Source organism: Typopeltis vanoorti, chromosome 20, assembly GCF_054136105.1.
Source record: "Typopeltis vanoorti isolate ZY-2024b chromosome 20, IOZ_Tvanoo_1.0, whole genome shotgun sequence".
Classification (NCBI taxonomy): domain Eukaryota; kingdom Metazoa; phylum Arthropoda; class Arachnida; order Uropygi; family Thelyphonidae; genus Typopeltis; species Typopeltis vanoorti.
In genome coordinates, this window is record NC_143568.1 from 34198520 (window position 1) to 34221911 (window position 23392).

Here is a 23392-nt window from a genome sequence, read left to right on the forward strand (position 1 = left end):
CTTACATTTCTCCAATCGTTATAATCTTCTACAAGACTACTTGATTCAGTAGGTGCGAAAAGTTTGCAACAAAAGCAAAAAACAGAATTTAAAGTTTCGGAATAAATGAGCCATGTTCTTGGCACGAGCTGCCCATTTTCCATTGTTCTATTATAATACGTGTTGCCAAATTTACGACCATACGTATCTCTGGGATATATTATATTTTTCATTTGAACAGGCCCCATTTCAATTAAAACAACTTGTAATTTTTCATCAATATTTCCCCATTCACCTGGATCTTCTAAATTTACAGAGACTAACAATGTTAGTTTTGGGATCCACTACAACTAAATCTTCTCCTAACTGTTTTTCAGTTAAAACATACGTCTTGTTATCTTGTTCAATAGTTGCAATAGTACTTTTATGCAAACTGGATGATGTGCACGGTTCATCAACTCTAATTTCTGATGTATTGAGTTGGTTACAATCTGCATCAGAATATTTTAATATTTTAACAAATTTATTAAGAGTCCCAGTTTGTTTCTTAATATCTGCTTCTTTCGCAGCATGACGGTTACGATTTTGTGCACCCCATTTTTATTTTATACCCACAAGAAATTATTACACAACACGACACAGAGACAAAATAATAGTCTGCACTGCACTACTATCAGTAGCCTACTGAGATGCGTACCATATGACTGGTTTACCTAGCAACAAATGTTTTGTACGAAACTTCGTTTCTGCGCATGTTCACCGTTTCACTTCAGATAGACTGCAGAAGACACAACATTCTGGAGGCAAGCATCTGCTCTCGCTGCAAAATTGTAAACAGCCGGCTGATCAAAGAGGCGGCAATATACAATTTTTTTAAATTTTTATTCGGTGTATCCGGCCTTATTTATTTTAATATTGATCATTCTAAGGATTTTTTGTTTTTATGATAAAAATTTTGTATCTTAAAAACAAACTTATGAACTGTGCCCTGGCAGCGTTGCCCCCTTCGTAGCGGCGCCCACATTCACCACATGCTCTGCATGCCCGCTTCCGCCAGCCCTGGATGCTGATATAATAATAATGATAGCATAATATATGCTCACATACTCACCACATTATATTTGGTTTCACAAACAGAACCATTTGTCCACCAAGTATCACATAGACTCCAAGGTACAACTCTCTGGAATGTGGAAGCAATGTAATAAATTGTGTAGCTCATGATTACATTATAATAGATGCAAACAATAATACAAATTGCCATCATGCCAGCACCCACACCTAAAAAGAGAAATTCATGATAATAGTAAAGGTCCTCCAAGTACAATGCATTAATTAATATTAATTACTTGCATTTGGAGAAAGATATGAATCTGAAAAGACAATAAGAAGTAAACACTCATAACACAAGTCAACAAAGATTTTGTAAATAGATTCAAAATGCTTCATTTTGGTGGAGGCTGGAGGTCATAATCAAAGGGCATAATCTAAGTAGATTATGCCCTTTGACAAATAAATAGTATCCATAGCATCCAAGGTGTATTTTGTAAAACAAATATAAATAGCTAAAATTCAAGTACTTGCATATTTTACTATATGTACAAGTAGGAAAATTTTAAAAACGTAAAAAAAAATTTAAAAAATCATAATCTATTCCATTGTACGATATGTATGTTTATGGATATGTTTAGATGATAAATGAATTTCATCATCCGATGTAAGACCACTACCTTGCTCACTGTAAACAAGAAGCACATCATTAAAAAGTTTAATGTTTGATAAGTAGAACAGAGTTGCCAGATTACCAATTACCTGAACTTTAGCCCACCTATGATATTAACATAGTAGTATAGGTTTATAATCATTCATGGGGGAAATTCACATAAAAAAAAAACATTTTATTATTAGTAGTAGTAGACCAAACTCTATAGAGTCAACAGATTCATTGTGTGAGGTCCATTCAACTGACAACATATTTTTCACATCTTAATATTCTTAACACTCCCTGCAACAACGTCATGTTGTTGTAGGAAGTGTTAAGTTAAATAAAGCCCACAGTCTTTGCCCTGAATAAAAATGACTCTCTTAAACTTACTCAATACTCTTTATGAATGTGTTAAATAATTTATTAACTGGTAATAATTTCAATGTCTTTTTCTTGAATTATAACAGTTATAAAACAGTTGGTGTGAGTCAGAGAGACTGTTGCTGCAAGAAGAAACAATAAGTGAGGAGAGCAGAGCAAGTAAGAGGTGAAGCAAAAGATCAGGAGAGAGGAACTAGAGAGACTGAAGTGATTGTAAATGAGAATAGTAGTACTGTGAGTGATAATGATAGAATGAGAGTGCAAGATGGAGAGGGTAATGGGGTGGTAGGGGTCAGGGTGCTGCGAGACAGTATGAGAGTAGATGTCTGAAGTAGTAGTGAATTATCTGTATGAGGATGGTCAGTATGGAAATGGGATAGTCTGGGATGTATGAGGTGTAGTTGAGTCTGAAAAGATAGTAGGGGTAAGCAGCGATAAAGACAAATGGGAATGGTTAGGTGTTAGGAAATCAGAACCTAAAAGCAGCATGGGTAGGAGTGATTATAGATCTAAAAGTGAATTGCTGTGTTTATTTACAATTGAGAGTAGCATCAGAAATAAGGAAAATGAAATGGTTTTGTTGATTACGACAATTGATTAGGATAAATGAAACATGGTTGGATAAGGATAATATCCTAACAGGAATAGAAATGGAAGAGTATGATGTTTTTTGTCAGGATAGAAAGAACAAGAAGGGATGGGGATGTATACTGTTGATGATAGTAAGTCAATTATGTCCACACAAAGTGCCAAGTGGAGATGTAAGATGTAAATAGCAGCAATGGTTTTAAGGCAGTGTGGTGTGAGGTGGAGCTTGACTGGAAGAGATATTTAGTTAGAATGTTACTATAGGTCAGGGAATGTGGAAGGTGGTGATGAGAAAATATATAAGTAACTTTAATTCGTGAACGAGGAAAGGGTGATTATTATGGATGACTTTAATTATGGTGGTATAGATTGGAATGAAGCAATAGAATTTGGGAATAAGGAAAATGAATTTCTCGAGTTCTTGAGAGACAACTATCTCAGGCAGTATGTAAAGGAGAGCCTGCGAGGATTGACAGTTTTGGATCTGATCATTTTGGAAGATGTGATCAGAGTTTTATACTTCCCTCCAATTGGTGAGAGTGATCGTCTAGGTTGTTTATAGCCATGTGAAAACTTCTGTGAGGAAAGGATATGTGGAATTACAAGGCTGCTGATTATGTAGAAACACATTTCTTTCAGTTGTGGTTCACTGTGTTTTGTGAGGAAGAGATAAAGGAAGTGGAGCATGCAATGGGAGGGACAGACTCGCAAACATACTGCCCATACAGAGGGGAGTCAGTCTCCTGTCCATATGCAACCACCGTATTTGGTCTCCCTCCAGTCACGAACCGGCAAAATACATGGTTGCAGGATTTGTCACGAGCTAATTGTAAAGCTCCAGGTTCGTTACTACCTGGTTCGGTCCCATGTACTAATCAGCAGTCAACCAGCAGAAGTATTTTACTGCTATACTGTTGAATAGGGAGGGTCCGGGCTCCCTACCCATGAGATTGTTATGTCATTGAGGGTATCACTCTCACTGTATGTGGGAAAGAGTGGGGGGGGACAGAAACCAGAACCCTTGCTGTAGCAACCAAACATGGTTGCAGCCACTTCAGGTCTCTAATAAGCAAGATGGTGGTATTTCACCAAGTGATGAAAGATATCCACCACCAAGAGGTCTAGGTGGCATTTCCTCCAACTAGGGAAGATATACATTTGCAGCAGCAATGCTCGCCAGGTTTGCCAATATAACAATACTTCTTCCCAATATAATTACTAACAGCGTATTCACTTTTCTCTCTAATTTCTCTAAATTCAGAGAAATTTAATAAGGTGAAACACCTTTTGACAACTCGTATAGGTAAAGATAACTTCTCCATTGCTTCCACCTTGGTATCATCACCTCTGAGTCTGGCTCCCACTGACGAGACCTCAATAAATCGAAACCGGTCTGGGTGGTGGCCTTTCCCTTAATGCATAGCATTATAACAAGTCTGCAAGGAGATGTGCTTTGTATTATGGGAGATACTAAGACAAGGAGTGATGAGAGCTTGGTCCACCTTTACTACTAGTTGCCAGAAGATACTTCAGGTGCAAACTTTGTTTGCTTACACTTGGATAAAGGATTAAACTAAATTTATTATAGTGTATACTGTTTTCTTTGGTCCAAACAGTGTAGCATGCTTATAACAAAGGGAACCATCCAATATGGAATGACAAAATAGCCTCATCATCAGCATTGTAAATGTCATAAGCACTAAATTTTTTAAGCAAGATTATATAATTTTTCTAACACTCTACATGGTAGAAGTTATAGGCTAGCCGTTAAATGGCACTGTGTCCCAAATAAATGAAGCAAATTCTTGTTATATTCTCATTTTGTTTTTCTTCTTTTATACTTATCTCAATAAAACAGCTGTCTTAATTAACCAGTGGACAAATAACCGGGATCTATGTCTTCTAACAAATCTCAGATAGTTATAATTGGTCCTATAATCTGAAACACTAATATAACATAATTCACATCCATGAACCTGTTCACAAGTGAACAGAGCAATATTGTATTATTACTTAGTTGCTTTGCAACTGTGAATTAAGGCTGTTTGTTACCTTTTGCAATGGGGCAGCACCTCCAGATTGCCAGAGGACTCAATCCAGCAAACTGACCAAAAGCAAGCTCCATGAAGTACATAGGTTTCCCAACCAGGAAAAGCATAATTAAGTAAGGGATGAGAAATGCACCTAGAATAAGAAAGTAAAGTATATCATGTATCAGGAGTGTTCTTGAAATTTCTGAGACCCTATGAAAAAAAAAAAAAAATATATATATATATATATATATATATATATATAGATGATGATTTTTAATAACACATAATAGCATTTTATTAGTAATTTTTAAAAATAATTTTAATTCAAATATTAGTACTAAATTATTATGAATGATGAGAAATCCAATACAATCGCTGCATCATACAGATCATTATTGAAATTACAGTTACAATCAGTAATCACCTGTAAGTGATTGCTGGAGAGGTTCTACAGAAAATTGTGGGAGCTCAGGGGAGAACCAAAGGTCATCCCTGGAAACTGTATAAAGAGGGTGCGAGTAGGGGAGTGAGAAGCAGATTTTTTTCATGCAGAGATGCGAATGATTGGAATGCCTTGCCTGAGAGTGTGGTGTCTGCAAAGAATTTGAGTGTGTTTAAAGCATGGTATGATGAGCTGTGTGTATGATAAAAGGATCTCCTAGATGAATCTTTGACTCCATGGGGGTCTTGGGTAATAATAATAATAGTAGTAATAAACTGTCCTGTATCCCATTTTACAAGTATCTCTAAACCAGAGTGTTTTAATGATATGATGATACACATTTTGTTACTTGTATATCGAAAATATGACTTAGCATCGATTTAGCTCTCATGAATCAATAGCTCCCCCTCCACTTGATGAGACCTCAATAAAGGTCAAATCAGTCTGTGTAGTGATCCTTCTAATAAGATACATAATGTGTAAATTTTTGTTTGCTTATGCTTGGATAAAGGATTCAAACAATAATATAACTGTTTGTCTATTAAAATTTACGGAGTAAACAAGCAAAACAAAATTCAACAGTAATGATGATCAAGGATTCTCTGTCATCTATTAATGTGCATCAGATCCTCGAGTTTCATCACTTTGGCATTGTTTAGAAACAAGGAAAGCTGCCATAATCCTGATACGTAGTGTCATAACAACAGCAATCTCCTCTAAAACACTAAACCATTTAAAAACAAGCACAGAAAACAACAACATACCTGTGCATCATTTTCCACTGTAATGTATGGGTAGAACACAAAAATTTTATAAAAGTTTTTCAAATCGAGATGAATTAGCCAGTCTCATATGATGTGATAACAGTTCCCTCCTACAAATCAACTTGTTCAGAGAACACACATTTAGAGACAAAATACATTCATAGTCCTTGTTATTTTGAAGTAAACAACTAACCGATGACAATATTTGATTTTCCAATTTTAATGCCAAATTTTATGCATTAAAATTCGAAATTGGAAATATGTGCATGCAGTTTGATACCTAGCATTGCACTATGAACATACGCTAAGATAAAAAAAACAAAATGGTATATTTTGATTACTACAATTTTTTTTATGTTGCCAAATGTCCTTTATTCAAAGCTGCCAAATGTTCATCTGACCAAATGAAAATAGCCAAATACAAATTGTAAAATGGATGGTTTAAGTTCAGTTTGTTTTATCCATTAACATTCATTGCACTGTGCAGCATATGGGCCTTATAGTCTTAGTTGCTTCAGCTGTAATTTAAAACAACCTGACTCAATCCAATTCCAATCCCTATACATTATTAAGATTTAAAATTTATAGTAAATTTAATACTTATTAGAACTTTTGTGTATACTATTTTGTAGCACTGTAAAAATAGGGTTTGCCTTAGTAATTGATTATTATTACCTAGGCCTCCATGGAGTCAAATGACTCATCGTGGGAGGTCGTTCTTAGGAAACACCAAGTTTATCATACTACTCCTTGAACTCATTGACTGTTCTCGCTCTAACCACGGCAATGCATTCCATGGTTCAACCACCCTCCCCTCAAAGAAACCACTCCTCACCCTCTAGCTCACAGCTTCCTTTTGTAACTTCCAATGATGCCCCCCCCCCTTGTCATTACTCCTTCCTGCTGCTCCACCAAGTGAAAGAACTCCCCAGTTACACTGTAACTGCCTCTCAACAGTTTAAAAGTATCAATCATATCACCTCTCCTTCTTCTATCCACCAAACTCTGCAGTCCACATTCCCTCAGTCGATCCTCATAACTGACATTGTACAGTCCTGAAACCATCTTGTTATCTGCCTCTGTACCCTTTCCACATTTAATTTATCTCCTTCAAATCCTGGGGACCAAATTTTAGAACAATAGCCTAAGTGTGGTTTGATTAGGGTCTTATACAATGGAATGATAACTCTTTTCTCTGCAGGTCAGCGTCCTTCTCAGTATTGCAGCAATCCTCTGGGTTACCTTCACCACCTCTGCAATATGCTCCCTGAATTTCAGTTTTCTATGAACCATCTTCCCTGCAGATCTAGTCTCCCCTACTTCCTCCAGTATAGCTCCTCCAATCGAGTATGCATCCTGCTATCGATGGATCCCAAACTTCAAGACTTTACATTTTGCTGCATTAAACCGACACCACAATTCATTTTCCTCTATATAGTTTATTCAAATCCTCTTGCAGGGCTGCCACATCTGCACTATTACTGATAACCCTTCTCAGCTTCACATCATCTGCAAACAAATGAATATCCCCTTGCAATCCAATGATAATGTCATTGGTATAAAGGTTGAATAATACAGTTCCCAGTACTGAGCCCTTTGGAACCCCGCTCGTAACCTTCTGCTTTCTTGATATTCCCTCACCATACATAACTCTCTGATACCTATCAGACAGTCAATCCTGAATCCATTTGACTAACCCGACATTTCAACCCATGTGCTGCAACTTGAATATCAGCTGATCATGTGGCACCCTGTCAAATGCCTTTGCAAAATCCAAAAAAAATGGCAGTATATGCCTTTCCCTCATCAACTGCTCTTGTCACTTTATTATAAAAGGCAATCATATTACTAAAGCAAGAACTCCTTAACAAATCCATGTTGGTTCTCACAGATAACATTGCCGTCATCTGCCCAACGCTGTATATAGTCCCTCACTAATTTCTCCAAGACCTTAACAACTACTGATAACACACAAACTGCCTATAATCAGACACTTCCAGTCTGCTACCACCCTTATGCAATGGCACTATCTCACCTTCCTTCCATTCCTTGGGTACCTTTCTTGTAGCCAGACTTTCAATGAAAAGCCAGGTCAATGGAGCTGTCAGTTCTTTAGCACATTCTCTCAAAACCCATGGTAGAATACCATCCAGTCCCACAGCTTTACTGACATTCAGAGTACTCAGTATTTGGAACACACTCTCATCTTACACCTCTAAACCTCGAACCTACCCTATTCATCTAGTATTAAAACCTATTTGTCCAGGAAGAAATACTCCAATAAACTGTTCATTGAACAACTCCACTATGTCCTCTGCATCAGTCACTCTATTCCCATTTTTATCCCACAATGTCATTCTTCCACAATAATTTTTCCTCCTACTGGCCACATAGCTAAAAAATTCCCTAGGATTTTCTTTGGATCTTAGTGCCAATTTCTTATCATGTTCCAGTTTTGCTTTCTTCACCATACTGGTCACTCTCCTGGCCTGCATCTTATATTCTTCGTGTATCTGCCCTCCATCCCACTCCTTATCTCTCTTCCACAATCTCTTTTTCAACTGCAGTGCCTATTTGATATTGTTTGTCATCCACTTTACACCAAATTGTGTCCACTTCCACTTCTTCACTTGTGCAATATAGCTTACTATTGCTGCTAACAAATATTCCTTCACAATTTCCCAAGCATTAATGATATCCTGGCCTTCCAATTCTGTCCTCCATGGAACTGACCTTAGTTGATGCCTAAGACTATTATAATAATTTCTTTTAGGCTGACATGGTGATCCCAATATATTTTGGAAAATTATGGAGACAACTACCGTGTTTGAGTAAAACTTTAGTTTAATATAAACTAAGATCCACTGTTGATGTTTCGACCTTTATATCAAGGTCATCTTCTGGAGCATATGCACTATATACAGAAAACAAGTGACACTACAATCTACATGGTTTGTTAAAGTTTCTGACCAACCGTTACAACAATTATTGGCCTGACCTCTGCCGAAAAAAAAAAAATAAATAAATAAATAACAATGGGACTAGTACATCCAACACATAAGCTTTTCCATGCATTTCCTGCATGATCAACTGTATCACCTTCATTTATGATTGCTCTTCCTAGTTTTGCATCATCAGTAAACAACTGAATATTTCCTGTTAAAGCATTTTCTATATCACTAATATATAAATTAAACAATAGAGGACAATGTACAAAGCCTTGTGGTACACCACTGGTCACCTGCCTTCTCCTGGACTTAGCTCCATTAATAAACCACTCTTTGGTATCTGTTTGTCAGCCACCCTCTAATCAAAATCACCAGATTCATATCCATCTCCATTTGCTCCAATTTATACAACAGAGTTCTATGTCAAATCTTGTCAAATTCTTTGAAAAGTCTAGCCATTTTCTCACTGAGTAGCCATTTCCCTTGTCCAACTCCACTGTCACTATATTATAAAAAGTAAGCAAATTACTAAGGGAGGACCTACTCCTAACAAGATCATGTTGTCCCTTATAAAGTATCATATTCCTACACATCAAGTCTTGAATTCTGTCTTTCACCAATTTTTGCTATACCATAACCACCACTCTTGAGATCCTAACTGGCCTATAATTTGCTACTTCTGTCTTGGAGTTCCTTTATGCTGTGGGACTAATTTTCCCTTTTTTCTATTCCACTGGTACCTTCCCAGTACTGAGGCTTAAATTAAACAGTTTGGTCAGAGGAGCTGATAATTCCCTTGTACATTCTTGTAATACCCTTTCTAATGTGACATCTAATCAAATGGCTGTGTTTGCACTGAGGTTCTGTAACATTTTAAGCACCTCAATTTCTTCAATCTCTATTCTCCCATCAGTCAATTTCACATCTGGCATTGCAACATCACCAGTTCAATGGTATATCACTACAAAATGTTTAATCAGTGATTCAACTGTTTGATTTTCTTCTATTACCTCCCCACTATCAACGCTATCCTTCATCCATAAAATCATCCATGTTCATTTCTCCTTTTACTTGCAACATAGGGAAAGAATTCTTTATGAATTTTGGCCTCATCAGTTAGCATTCTCTGATAATTGACTTTGGCCTTCCCTGAAAAATTCCTAGAGGATGACTGTACAGGTCATCCTTCATGCCTGAACCTTGTACTGTTCATGGTCGTGCTGATCATCTATTTCTTTATATTCACTCCCCAACTTTCTTTTTGTGCAACTCTTGCTTAATGATTCTATTCATCAGTCTAACTCCTACCTGATTTTTCCTTCTGATTCTGCATATACATGCTGATAATACTTTCTTTAAACATCTCTTGATCACCTCCCATGCACCTTCAAAAATACCATGTAATCTGATGTGTCATTTTGGCTACCTTCTTCACAATATATTCTCTAAACTTCAATCCTGTACTGGTGTAATTATGTAATAGTTTCCAGTGCAGTATTCTGTCAAATGGCATTGCAAAGTTTAGAAGCACAATGGTGCTTCTAAACTTTGCAATGCCATTTGACATTTCTCTTATGCAATTCAGCTCTCACTCAATTATAAAATGTGAGTAAATTACTAAGGCAGAACCTACCTTTTACAAAAGATGCTGAAGAATTTACTATTTATCATCAATGATCACACACAAATTGTCCCCATGACTACCAGACATCCCAAATTAAATATATTGCAATGATAATTGCTTTTCTTATGGAGTAACACTGGTGCTACTTCCATTTCCATTAATAAATTCCATTTCCTTCCCTCCTTGTTGCTGTTCCTCCTCCTGATCTATGTCCATGTGCTTGAAGTCTTGCAAAATAATTACCAGCCCTACAATCATCACAAAAGCTGGCACCATTTGAAAAAGGTGGTATGCACTAGCATGTGAAATATAGGTAGTTGGCCAATGTGAGCTATTAAAAAAAAAGATAAGGATTAGTAGTAAGGAGGATTTTATTGTGTTGGTTTCATTACCAATACTGGTTCTTAAGTTAGCATTATTGAAATGGACTTTTTTTTTGTTGTTGTTGTTAAAAATTTACTGAGCACACCCAATTTTCTGCCAAAAAATATTATTGGTGGTGGGCATCAGATGGTGCCGTGTAGTTTTGGATTAGGTAAGTAGTGGAAATGGCAAGTTGTGTACAGTAGAGGAGAATACTCTCTTTCAATGAATCCTTGTAGCTGTGACATTCATAATAGTATCTAACTTACAATCATATCCATCATGGCAGGCTCCCCAATCTAACAAGCTGTCACCCAGCCTGCCACTATTTAAAGACTATAGTATTTGTAGCATTATTGAGAATTTTGTAGCTTGCTATTCATGGCCACCAAAATGCAGTCTTATCTCATTTCTAGAAAGAACGACCATTCTACTCACTCCCTGACTTTTGTCAATATTCCTCTTGCCAACCAAGACCAGTTCTCTCTCTTTGGGTTAACTTTCACATCCAATCTATCCTGGCATGAACGTAACGCATCCATAGCTTCTTCAGCCTCTAAAAGCCTTAGTATTCTTTTCCATTCCAAATGGTACTTAATAAAGCTCAAATCTGTCCAACATTAAATACTGTTCCCCACATTTGTAGTAGCACCTAAAATTTCTCAGAATGCTTGCATGTACAAAAAATTAAGTGAGCAGCTCACTTAATTGATGATCCCCCCCCCTCTCCAGTCACTTTTACTATAGATATTCTGTTGCTCCATTATGTCTCTTCTACAGGTATATTCATGAGTGCTGCTCCTCTGAATTGGCTGCTACAATCTCTCCACTTTCCTGTACACATATACAAACACAAGCAGCTGCCAGTAAACATCCATTTGCAGTTCAACTCCAAATTCATCAAACCAACTTCTCATTGTTCAAAGTTTTTCCACTTGGTTATACTATAAATTAAAGATGCCAGGAAATTACATTCTGGGTTGTATCCTTTATTAAGTGCAAGCTAACAAAGTTTGCATGTGAAGTAACTTCACGACTGGGCAACTAGTATATAAAGGCTAATGACTTTGCATCACTTGCCTTGGTATCCCATAATGCAAAGCACATATCCTTACAGACATGTATAATACTATTCATTATGGGAAGTGTCACTATCTAGACCCAATGCTTTGCATTATGGAATACTATGGTGATATGAAATCATTAGCCTCTGTATATAAGTTGCCCAGTCTTGAAGTTACTTCATACACGAACTTTGTTTGCTTACATTTGGCTAATGGATTAAACCAAAAATGTAATTTCTTGGCTATTTAAATCATCCTGCAAGCTCTTTTTTTTTCCTTGATTAACTATTACTCTCATTAACTATTACTGTCTAATATTCTATTTAATTATGGAGTGTATTCATGTTCAGTTTTACTGATGAAATATTTATTAAAATTCTCTCCATTCCATTATTGTTATTATAGTAATCTCTCAATTATCCAGTCACTTTGGGAAATCAGTTTGCTACATAGTTAACTGAGGGTATGGTTAATAAAGTGTATGGTTACATAATGCTGTGTGCAGAGTCTGATGGGATAATATGATATTAAGAGTCGATTTATTTGAAGGTCACATAATTGAGAGATTCCTTTATTATTATTATCTGACATATACTAACCATTACCACACAATGCCCCTCATATCTCTCCTTAGCCCATTTGCTGATGGCGCATTTATAACCTCTGCTGGCAGTTCATTCCACTCATTCACCACCCTTTAGTTAAAAAGTTTACTTAACACATCATTACTGGCTATGTTCATAATTCGTTTCCTGGGGATGATTCCTCTCTCTCTCTCTCCCCCCCCCTCTCTTTTTGTCATGAAATGAAAAAAATTTTCATCAGGGCATTGTCACAGTCTTAGTCACCTGCCTCATCCTCCCATCAGTTTCTCAGCACCACAAAACACAATCTTCCCTTTACTATAAATGGAAGAGGAGGAAGTCTATTCATTGAAGTTCCCATGAAGTTGCAGATGTGATAAAGAAGTCAAATAATTGTTTCAATGATTCGAAAAATGCTGCCAAACAGAATCAAACAGAAGCACTAGTTCTGTTGCATAATTTTTTTAGTCAGACTGCTTACCATTGCATATACAGATTTAGCCATATAGAATTGGGCGTAAAATGAAATTTGGGATAATTCTGAAAGCGGAAATAAAAGTACCCTAACACAACCCATGTTATCGGCCTTTTTGGCAGAGTGGTTAGCATATCCACTCTCCAGCCAGAAGGCTGCAGGTTCGAATCCTGCCATGGGTATGGATGTTTGCGATTGTCTGTGGAAACACTAGTGGTGGTGGTGGTGGTCGGCAGTAGATGGCATTGGTGGAGTTGAGGTCAGTTGGTGGATTGAGTGGTGGAGACAGATTTGTAGAGCAACTGCCATCCCTCGATGAATCTTTAGACTCCTTGGAGGGGTCAAATAATAATAATTACTCTGCCTAATTTCATATAATCAGCAAACAACTGAATATTTCCTTTCAGGTTATTTCTTATATCATTTATGTACAAATTAAAACAGCAATGGTCTCAGCACTGAACCTTGCAGAGCACCACTAGTCACCTCTTTCCGCCTCGATTCTGCCCTCCAAAACCACTTTTTGTGATCTGTCCAGCAGTTACACTTCTTATCCACTTAACCAGTATCATATCCATCTCCATTTGTTCTAATTTCCATAACAGAGTACCACATAATATTCTGTCAAATGCCTTTGCAAAATCATGTAGTCATTTCCTTTATCCAACTCAGCTGTTACTCTATTATAAAAGTTAGTAAATTACTAAAGCATGACCGATCCATTACAAAGCCATGTTGACCCTCATACAGTATCATATTTTTATCTACCCATTCTTGAATTCTCTTTTTGACCAAGTTTTCTAGTACTTTTACCTCTATGCCTGAGATACTGATTGGTCTATAATTTGTTACTGCAGTCTTAGAACCTCCCTTATGAAAGGGAATTATTTTGCCCTCTTTCCACTCCCTTGGAATTATCAGAGCTGAGAGTTAAATTAAAGAGCCAGTCAAAGGCATTTCCAGTTCCCTTACACATTCTTGCAAACCCTAGCTGATATCATATCTAATCCCACAGCTGTATTTACATTAAGCTTTTGCAATATCCTAAGAACCTGTTTCCCCTAAATAGGGGCAAATTACAGGTGCAATGAATACGGTATACTCCAGGGTGTGCCAGCAGAGGGAATGGATCCTTGGATGAGTTGAGTAAGTTCTTTACTTTTGCAGGAGGTTTAAAGGTGGCTTTAAGGTTGTATTTTTGTAGTATTCTGATTATTTTGTCTGATATCCTTTTAATGTATGGAATGGTTACAGTTTTATTGTAGTCTTGTTTATTTTTGTTTTTAAGCAAGGTCTTGTAGAGAATTTGGTTGATAGTATTTTGGCTGTAACCATTTTAGGAAGCTATTGTTGATAACGTTTAATTCATCTTTAAGTGCTTGTTCATTGGAGCAAATATTCAAAGCCCTGTTTTTTAGTGTATTAATGACCCCTAGTTTTTGTGTTGGTGGTGGTAGGAGTTTATGTGTATATATTATTATTACCACCACAAGACCTCATGGAGTCAAAGACTCATCTGGGAGGTCCTTTTATCACACACACAGCTCATCATACCATGTTTTAAACACATTCAAACTCTTTGCAGACACCACATTCTCAGGCAAGGCATTCTAATCATTTACAATTCTGCACGAAAAAAACATGCCTCTCACCTCCCCTACTCACACCCTCTTTATACAGTTTCCAGGGATGACTGCTGGTTCTCCCCTGATCTCCCACTATTCTCTGTAAAACTTCTCCAGCATTGATCCTATAACAACCCCTTACCAACTTGTAGGTCTCTATCATATCTCCTCTCTTCCTCCTGTCCACCAGACTCTGCAAATTACATCTTCTCAATCTTTCCTCATACTCTACATTCCAGAGGTCAGACTAATACCTTAGTCAGTCTCCTTTGGACCCTTTCCAACATATCTTCATCCTTCTGAAAACCCGGTGACCAAATCTGGTCACCGGGTTTTCAGTATGTGTCGGCTTCTGGTAAACAGTGAAGGAAGACATGTGACAAGTGTATCTAGAAATGGAAGTGTGTTCTGCTTTTCAATCTCAATTGTGAATTGTATGGTGTTATATGCTTAGGTGGCTGAGGAAAATGTCTAATGTCTGGCAGCCACAGGGCCAGATAGCAAAAACATCGTTTTTGGGTTTTAAAGGAGAAGAATCTATAACATGTTGCTCAAAATGTTCCATGTAAAAGTTAGCAATTGGGGTGAGGGAGATAATGGTGAGCCCATGGCTGTGCCTTTTATATTATTATTATTATTATTATTATTATTATTCAGGCCTCCATGGAGTCAAAAGACTCATCGTGGGAGGTCCTTCCTAAGAACATAGTCTGTCAAGATTCAAGATTTATCGTTAGAAAGTGTTTTGCCACACAAAATAGCCAGAACATAGTCCATGCACAAAGAGCACTGTGATATCAGGAGGGAATTTGTCCTGTAATAAAAGGATTGTTGTTGATTGGGACATTTGTGAAGAAGGCAGAGACATCAAAACTGACTAATAAATCATCTTTTCCACCAGTGTGATTTCTTTGATTAAAGTGTTGTGTATTTTTAATATAGGAGGGGGAATGACCTACCAACTCCTTGAGTGTTGACTCTAGTTTCTTGGCTAGGTGATAATTGGAGTTGTCTACACCCTTCGACTATCAGCCAGAATGGTGTGTTTTTTGGGAATCTTTGGTAGACCGTAAATTTTCGGGAAACGAGATTAGTATGGAAGTAAATTTTTAATGGTATTTTGGGCCATATGGTGACTGATTTAAATAGCTTCTCAGTTTTTTTTTTTATTCGATTGATAGGATCATAGTTAACAAGTTAATAGATGCTGTTGTCCAAGACTATTAGATTAATTTTTTCCAAATAAGTAGTTTGATTTAGAATAACTGTGGCACTGCCTTTATCAGCTCTAGTAATTACGATGTCCACATTTAATTTTAGTGATTTCGGCGTTGTCATTTTCGATTTTGTTAGGTTGCTGGTTATAATTTTATTTTATTTTCACTAGAGGTCAGGCCAGTAGAATAACCTTTGATCAATTCATTGTCTCTTCAGCATACTGTGTGAAATGCAATTTAGCTTGTCTCTGTATATATAATATATGTATGTTAAAGATACCAATCTATTTTAAACCTGGTTTTACTCCATTTTCCAGGTAAGCAAACAGACAAATAAGTCAAGTTTGCGCCTGCACGTAGTGTGTGAGTCTAAGCGACCCGCAAAGTAGTGCAAGTCTAGGCAACTCGTCGTAAAGGTGGAATAAGCTCTGATCACTATTCTTAATATTTACCCTTAATGCAATGCCCATCTCCTTGAGAAGATGTATGATGCTATGCATTAAAGGCAAGGGGCCACTACCCAGACCGGTTTCGACCTTTATTGAGGTCTCATCAGTGGGAGCCAGGCTTAGAAATACCAAGGGTAAGTAATACAGAGCTTATAAGTATTTTACCAACACAAGTTACCATAAGGTGCTTTGACCTTATTAAATAAAAATCTCAGGATGAGAGATAGATGTAGAAAGTTTTTTACCTTGGGTATAATATATGTTAACATATATTATGCCCAAGGTAAAAAACTTATATGCGTATATGTGTACTCCAGATGATGATCTTAATATATGAAGGTCGAAAAGTCAGGAAATTAAAAATAATTCTTTATAACACAGCACAGTTGTAGAGTCCATAATTTGTGTAAAATGAATGCCAATCACCATGTAACACTAAAGGAAAGGACCACAACTAGTATTTTCACAGACAATCACAAACATCCATGCCCTCAGTGGGATTCGAACCTGTAACCTTGTAACCTTTTGACTGGAGAGTGGATACGCTAACCACTTGGCCAACCAGGCTGCTTCCTCTAGTTGCCCCTTAACTATTTCCCATGCACTACTAACATCTATCCGTTGCAGAGTTTTATGCCATGGCACAGATTCAAGTTTCTTACTAAGCTTGTCATAATATTCTTCTTCAAGATCTTTGACAAATTAATGATGCCATGTTTGTTGAGATTTGTCCAATACTTCATTGTTAATGCTGATTCTAAAATAGTCTCTGATATCTATATTGACTTCTATGCAGCAAAGTCTTTTTCCATTTAATCTTGAGTGAAAGAATTGTTCAGAGCCTGGTCTGCCATCCTTACTTCCCATGTACATGACTGTAGGTAATCAATTTCAAGTTGAATGATAACAGATCTAGCAGTCTGTCCAAAGTAGGACAAGTTTCATATACACAAAACTTTATACACTCCGAACTATGAGAGGATGATTTTTAGGAGAACAGATGATACTTGTAAGTTGGATGTGTAGTTTGAAAGTGGTAAGGAAATTATAATTGCAGATAAACTCAGTTATATTTTCTGATGTACCTTGAATATAAGGGTTGGAAATTGTTTTGTTATGATTTTGTGGATTAATGTAGGAGGAGTTGAAGGGAGACATGCCGTATTTTCTGAATTAATTTCATTTTTATCCAGCCCCTCCTAGGTGTCTTTCTAGAACATTAGTTCCTTTACAGTTCAAATCTGAACTGTTTCTACTACTATATAATTAAGTGCTATCTATCACATTTCAAATCACAGTCAATGAAAAATAGGAATTAAATGACCTTGAGAATCAGGAAAGTCATGTGCATGATGGCAACAGTGGTGCCCATCATGGTATGTGTATCAAAATCTGTGCAGGATCACACTAACGGTTATGTTGCAGCTAACTGGGTTCTGTAGAACTTTTGTTTCCAGGAACAATCTCTCCAATTTAAACTGAAATTCGTGAAATAGACTGGCTTCTTCCATCTGATGAATGGTCTTTCTCCAAGGCATGTTGTGGTGGTCTGTTTTTTTTTTGATTATCTATACTGGATGTAATTTTATGTATTTTGTTCTGACCAAGGTAGTTTGTCCTGGCTGTCTGAAAAACTGAGTTTCACACTGGCAAGAGATACTATAGCCACCTGGGAAGAAGAGAGGATCCTAGTGATCACTGATTTGTCTTAGGAAGGTGGAAACTTTGTTTAAAGTTTTGTATACCACTCTATGTTTCATAAGGAAGCTCAGTTGTATCTTTGATGTAGGGTAAAGATATAGCATAGGTATAGTCTGGTTGGGGGGAATGGGAGGATGAGGTTTGTAGTTTTATATAAGGAGTTTGGCAAGGGTTTTTTTTTTTGTTGTTGTATCCATTGTGTTGGAATAATGTAAGCAGAGCCTGTTGTATCAGGTGCAGTATGCTGGTCCTTCAGATGAAATTCATTCTTCCCTAGAGACTAAAGCTTTAAACACAAAGTCCTCAGGACCAGCACTGAACTTGAAACAACAAGCTCTACTAATATTATTATTGTTCAGGCCTCCATGGAGTCAAAAGACTCATCGTAGGAGGTCCTTTCCTAAGAACATAAATTCTGTCAAGACTCATCGAGGGGAGGTCCCCCCCTAAGAAACACAAAGACTATCATACCACTCCTTAAACTCATTGACCGTTCTCGCTATCGCCACTCCATCAGGCAATGGATTCCACTGTTCAACCACCCTCCATGCAAAGAAACTACTCCTCACTCACTTGCTTCAAGTTTCCTTTCCTAACTTCCAGGGATGGCCTCTTGTCATCACTCCCTCCCACTGTTCAACCAAGCGAAAGAACTCCCCAGTATCAACCCTGTAACTACCTCTTAACAGTTTAAAAGTCTCAATCATATCACCTCTCCTTCTTCTATCCACCAAACTCTGCAGTCCACATTCCCTCAGCCGATCCTCATAACCAAAATTGTACAGTCCTGAAACCATCTTTGTCATCCATCTCTGTACCCTTTCCACAGGTAATTTATCCCCTTCAAATCCTGGGGACCAAATCTGAGAACAATAGTCTAAGTGTGGTCTGATCAGAGATTTATACAACGGAATGATAACCCTTTTATCTCTGCAGGTCAGTGTCCTTCTCATAATTGCAGCAATCCTCTGTGTTACCTTCACCACCTTTGCAATATGTCCCCTAAATTTCAGGTTTTTATCAATCATCAACCCCAGGTCTCTTGTCTCCCCTACTTCCTCCAGTATAACTCCTCCCATAGCGTATTCAGCATCCCATCAATGTTTCCAAAAATTCAAAACGTTACATTTTGCTGCATTAAACCAACACCCCCATTCATTTGCCCACCTATCTAGCTTATTCAAATCCTCTTGCAGGGCTATTACTAATAATCTGCACTATTACTAATAATCCTTCCTAGCTTCGCATCATCTGCAAACAACTGAATATCCCCTTGCAATCCACTGGTAATGTCATTGATATAAAGGTTAAATAATATAGGTCCTAGTACTGAGCCCTGTGGGACCCCCACTTGTAACCCTCTGCCTCCTTGAAACTGCTCCACCATACACAACTCTCTGATACCTATTGGAACAGCCAATCCTGAATCCAGTTGACCAATCTGACATCCAGACCCATGTGCTGCAACTTAAATATCAGCTTATCATGTGGCACCCTGTCAAATGCCTTCGCTAAGTCTAAGAAAACTGCAGTATATGCCTTTCCCTCATCTAATGTTCTTGTAACTTTATTATAAAAGGCTAGCATATTACTAAAACAAGAGCACCCCTTCATAAATCCATGTTGACTCTCACAAATAACATTACTCTCATCTGCCCACTGCTGTATACAGTCCCTCACTACTCTCTTCAAGAACTTAACTACTGATGACACACAAACTGGCCTATAATTAGACGCTTCCAGTCTGTTACTACCCTTATGCAATGGCACTATCTTACCTTCCTTCCATTTCCTGGTCACCTTTCCCACAGCCAGACTTTCATTGAAAAGCCAGGTTAAAGGCACTGTCAGTTTCCTAGCACATTCTCTCAAAGCTCGTGGTGAAATACCATCCAGTCCCAAAGCTTTACTGATATTCAGAGTACTCAGTATCTGAAACACTCTCCTCCTGTACCTCTACACCTCGAACCTGCCCTATTCCTCTAGCATTAAAACTGACTCCTGTAGGATGAAATACTCCAATAAAGTGTCCATTGAACAATTCCATACAACTGACTGATAGTCTCTCTCTCTATTCCCATTTTTATCCCACAATATCATTCTTCCACAGTCATTTCTCTTCTTACTGGCCACATAGCTAAAAAATTCCCTGGGATTTGCCAATCTCCTCTCATATTCCAGTTTCGCTTTCCTTACCACACTAGTCACTCTTCTGGCCTGTGTCTTATATTCTTCATGCATCTTCTCTTCACATGTCTCCTTATATCTCTTCCATAGCCTCTTTTTCGCATGCAATTCCTGTTTACTCCAAATTGTGTCCTCTTCCTCACTCGTGGTATACAACATACCATTGCTGCTAATGAATATTCTTTCACAATTTCCCACGCACTAACGATATCCCGGCCTTCCAATTCCTCCCTCCATGAAACTTCCCGAAGTTGACACCTAAGACTATTATAATCATCTGCTTTATAATTCCACATAAGTTCCTGTCTCTTTGATACTCCTGCATGTCTATTCATTTTCCAAGTCAAAACCATATGGTCACTCTCTCCAACTGGTGGGAGAGATATCATCTCAGTTATTATCAACTCTTCTGATGCTATAACCAAATCCAAAACTCTTGAACCTCTTGTTCCCTCTGTTACGTGTTGTCTAAGACATTTGTCCCTCAAGAATTCTAGAAATTCCATTCCCCTATTGCTACATGCATCTTCCTCTCTCCAATTTATACTGCTGTAGTTAAAATCTCCAATAACAATCATTCTTCTTGCACTTGCCAAACTTAACTGTCTAAACATCTCCTGGTCCCCATCCTCTGTGCTCCTGGGTCTGTAGCAACACCCTGCTAAATATCCTGTCTTGTCCGCCTCTACCTCACACCATATACTCTCAAAATCATTTGTCTCACTGCCTTCCAAAGCCTCCACTCTTAGAGGATATAAGTCGTCACTTATCATAAGCAGTACCCCACCACTATGCTTTCCCCTCCTATCCTACCGAAAAATGATGTACTCAGCGACTTCTATTCCTGTTATATCCTCTTCTGTCAACCACATCTCAGTGATCCCAATAATTTTTGGCTAGGCTGATGCTATCTGCGCCACCAATTCCTCTCCCTTATTCCGGATACTCCTGGCATTAGTATAAAGCATATAAATGCCATTGTTTCTATACCCAGCATTATCCCCTCTATTCTCCACTGGGCCCAGTGTTACCTGATGTCATCTCCCTTCTCCCAAGTATCCATTCCCACAACAGGTCACCCCTGCTATCATCCTCCCTGGGACACACTGACTCGTTCAGAACAGCAATCTCTCCAGATGCCTACGTCCTTCCTCATTCAAATGTAAGTGGTCTCTCGCATACAATTCCTCTCTTTCCTCAAACGCACTCCAAGCATCCACATGTACCAGTCCTCTCTTGTCACACATTCTAGCTATTATATCATTCAATATTGCTGCTCTTCTGCTCAGCTCGTCATTATCATACCTAGGCAACACGCACACTATTTTTCCTCTCTCTGTCTTCTTCCGTACAGCCTCAAGCAAAAATCTCATATTTCTCGCTGCCCGACTTACATTACCACTGAAGTCATTTGTTCCTACCATCACAATCATCTCATCCACCCTTTCACCTCTTAATTGCCATAGCCACCCTTTCTATTGTTCCTCCTGGCAAACACTCCTCACAGATACTATCTTAAACACCACAGATCATTGAGTTGCCATTCATTATACCTCTTACCATTCCCTCTCTCCTATTGTTTCCATTCTCTCCTCTTCTTTCATTCCCCATAGGTCTCTCTCATTCCCTCTCCTCTACTGCTATTCTCTCTTCTAGCATTCCCATACCTCTCTCTCCCCCACTGTTTCCATTCTCCCCTCTTCTAGCACTCCCATACATCTCTCTCATTCCCTCTCTCCTACTGTTTCCATTTTCTCCATTTCTAGCACTTCCATATCCCTCTCTCATTCCGTCTTTCCTACTGTTTCCATCCTCTTGTCTTCTAGCATTCCCATACCTCTCTCTCATTCCATCTCTCCTACCGTTTCCATCCTCTCGTCTGCTAGCATTCCCATACCTCTCTCTCATTCCCCCTCTTCTACTGTTTCCATTCTCTCCTCTTCTAGCACTCCCCATACCTCTCACTCATCCCCTCTCTTCTACTGTTTGTTTCCTTTCTCTCCTCTTCTAGCACTCCCCATACTTCTCACTCATTTCCTCTCTTCTACTGTTTCCTTTCTCTCCTCTTCTAACACTCCCAAAATTCTCTCTCTCTCCCCTACTCTGATTCGGCTTGCATTTATCTCTTCCATTCTCCTAATCTTATCTTTCATACTTCTGCTCTCATTCACAAGACATTCCACTTCCTCTTTCAGCTCCTCTATCTCCCTCTGCAGGTCAGTTACTCTTAATCTAAATTCACTCTCCCAAACAAAACCATCTCCTAAACTTTCACAGTCACTCATGCCTTCCACACTATCAACTATTTTCTCATTCATATATATATTTTTTTCATTCTCTCCTATCACACCACTTGTCTTCCTACATTCATTCTCTGTTCCTGGAGCAACAAGGTTGGATACTGATATTTCTAATGCACTTATTTCCTCCCACTGCCTGCATTTTGCACACATACGCTCTCCGCTCTCTTGCACAAGCCACATATCCAATTCCCGAGACATATCAATGCCGCAAGGTCCCTTATGATATTGCTTATAATAGAGTTCCTAAATGGCGGAGGACTTGGCGATACACCACTTGCGACTGCAGCTGAATCTGCCATCATTCCTTACTGTCAAGTAGCATAATCGTTAATTATTCGATTAATAAATTCCGTTAAATAAATAAAAAAAAGTACAAACAATTACAAGCAAAACAAAACATTTAAGTACACTAAATATAATTAAATAAAATGAAATATAACTAAATACAGTAATGAAAACTTAGCTTCATTTTGTCTTCCACCGTTATGCATTCGATTCCGATGGTAACCAAAATATATTATATTGCGACAGCAACTAACTTCCAAAAAACAACCACTGAAGTACGCTCGTATTCAGAGAAACAATTTAGCACTCAAAAACGTAGAAAAACGGGGAAAAAACGGACTATTCACCAATTAAAAATCACTTTCTTCTGCACAGCTCAAATTCACTGCCACATGCTACAGCGATAGCCCAAGGTGAGTAAAAAAAAAAAAAAAATTTACCCTCCAAGGGTATTATTAATCACTGCATCTCACTGTCAATTCTCTTCCAATCTCCTCTCCCATATCCATTGTGTTGGAATATCATTCCAACACAATGGATACAACAATTCATGATTGAAATTTATGATTTATGACAGAGAATTTATGACTGAAACGTATGTTAGTAAAAGAATGCTTCATACCAGATTAATCTGGATGAAGCATTCCACAGAATGGGAGGAGACAGTAGGATCAA

At 37.9% G+C, this 23392-nt stretch overlaps 1 protein-coding gene across 1 annotated transcript in view; it reads right to left on the reverse strand.

The window, feature by feature from the left end:
• LOC150095356 (sodium-dependent proline transporter-like) overlaps positions 1-23392 on the reverse strand; it is a 190492-nt gene that overhangs the window by 66342 nt on the left and 100758 nt on the right. Inside the window, exons 5-6 of the mRNA XM_090410664.1 lie at positions 4706-4837; positions 1091-1260 (exon numbers count right to left, since the gene is read on the reverse strand). Coding sequence (XP_090266790.1) covers positions 1091-1260; positions 4706-4837 — 302 coding nt within the window. The remainder of the gene's footprint in view (positions 1-1090; positions 1261-4705; positions 4838-23392) is intronic.